At 54.8% G+C, this 1,410-nt stretch overlaps 1 protein-coding gene across 1 annotated transcript; it reads left to right on the top strand.

The window, feature by feature from the left end:
• Positions 1-314: 314 nt before the first annotated feature.
• Positions 315-1,403, top strand: LOC103375622 (tripartite motif-containing protein 16-like; the record flags this gene model as incomplete). Its single annotated transcript, XM_008305940.1, has 2 exons — positions 315-500; positions 573-1,403. A coding segment is annotated over exon 2 (606 nt), but the record flags the coding sequence as incomplete, so codon positions are not given.
• Positions 1,404-1,410: the final 7 nt, after the last annotated feature.

Below are 1,410 nucleotides of genomic sequence, written 5' to 3'. Positions count from 1 at the left end.
CTTTCTCTGCTGTACACTCAATAGTTTCCTCACATTTTGCCTCTTTTTCTCATAATTTCCCTTCTTCTGATTGCTTTTCTTAGAGCTTTCCCACCAATAGATGAATGTTTTTACTGTTGCAGAGAACGTGACAGACAAATTGCAAAGTTTATTTGACCACTAAGAGCAGTGAGGTCAGATCTGATTGGCTCATGATTCATGTGATGTGTCATGTGACCTCACAAACATGCAACCAAATGTCAGTTCAGTGTTTTTTTTTTTCATTTTTGGGGAAGAACCTTTTGTCCAGATCAGAGTGAATCTGTGGACGCTTGGTGGCAGCTTCTGCTCTCAGGCCCGATCCAGCCCCTGTTTGCATTTTGTTCTGGACTTTCCACTTATTTGCATGTGAGATAGGAAGCAGGTGAGCAGACAAAAGGCTGCAGGAATGACTTCCTCAGTTTCTATCTGGACTGTCTGATCATTCGGAGGAACAATGCAGGCGCTGACTTCATCAGAGGGTGAGTACAAACAGGCGAGATGCTGTTTACTGATTGCAGAACTTGTAAGTTTCAGTTCATGTTTAAACACAGAGCCTGTGAGGGAGTGCAACCCTACACCTCAGTGTTGTGCTCAGCGCCGGAGCTCCACCCTGCGGCTTCGTGTCTGATTGTGTGCGGGGGTGTTGCACTGCTGAAGGGGCGGGAGGCTGAAACTGTGAGCTGACGTCCACAGCATCTAGGTGTGGCTTCGCAGGCTCTTCAGTGGGATCCAGGAACTGCCGGCACTCAGACGCAGCAGCGGTTTGCAGAGGAATCATGGCAGATACAGCAGCAGAGGAAGCAGCTCCCAAATCCAAACAGCTGTGCGGCAGCTGCTCAGGTGAGCTGAGCGGAGTCGACGGAGACAAGGGATGTCCAGAGTGTGTGAAGAAACAGAACGGGGCCCCCGAGGCCCCCGAGGCCCCCGAGGCCCCTGTGATCAGCAGCAAAGAGAAGCAGAACCAGGACCCGAAGGCGGCCGAGGAGACCAAGATCCAAGAAGACCTGAAGGAGTCCGAGGACGACAAGAAGGAGGACGAGGAGCCCAAAGAAGAGGAGGTGAAGGAGGAGCCGCTGGGCCCCGATGATGTGGTGTGCGACTCCTGCATCGAGAGCCCCTGCAGGGCCCAGAAGTCCTGCCTCACCTGCCTGGTGTCGTACTGCGAGGCCCACCTCCGGCCTCACCTGGAGAACCCCAAGTTCCAGAACCACCGTCTGGTGGAGCCGCTGAGGGACATCGAGCGTCGGACCTGCGAGAGCCACAAGTGGCCGCTGGAGCTGTTCTGCTGCGCCGACGGCTGCTGCGTCTGTCAGGACTGCGTGACGGAGGAGCACCGGGGCCACAACACGGTACCGGTGGAGGAGGCCCGGCGCCGCATCGAGGCAAGTG

The sequence above is a fragment of the Stegastes partitus genome, unplaced genomic scaffold, assembly GCF_000690725.1.
Source record: "Stegastes partitus isolate 25-593 unplaced genomic scaffold, Stegastes_partitus-1.0.2 Scaffold2711, whole genome shotgun sequence".
Lineage (NCBI taxonomy): Eukaryota > Metazoa > Chordata > Actinopteri > Pomacentridae > Stegastes > Stegastes partitus.
This window is presented reverse-complemented; position numbering and strand designations above follow the sequence as displayed.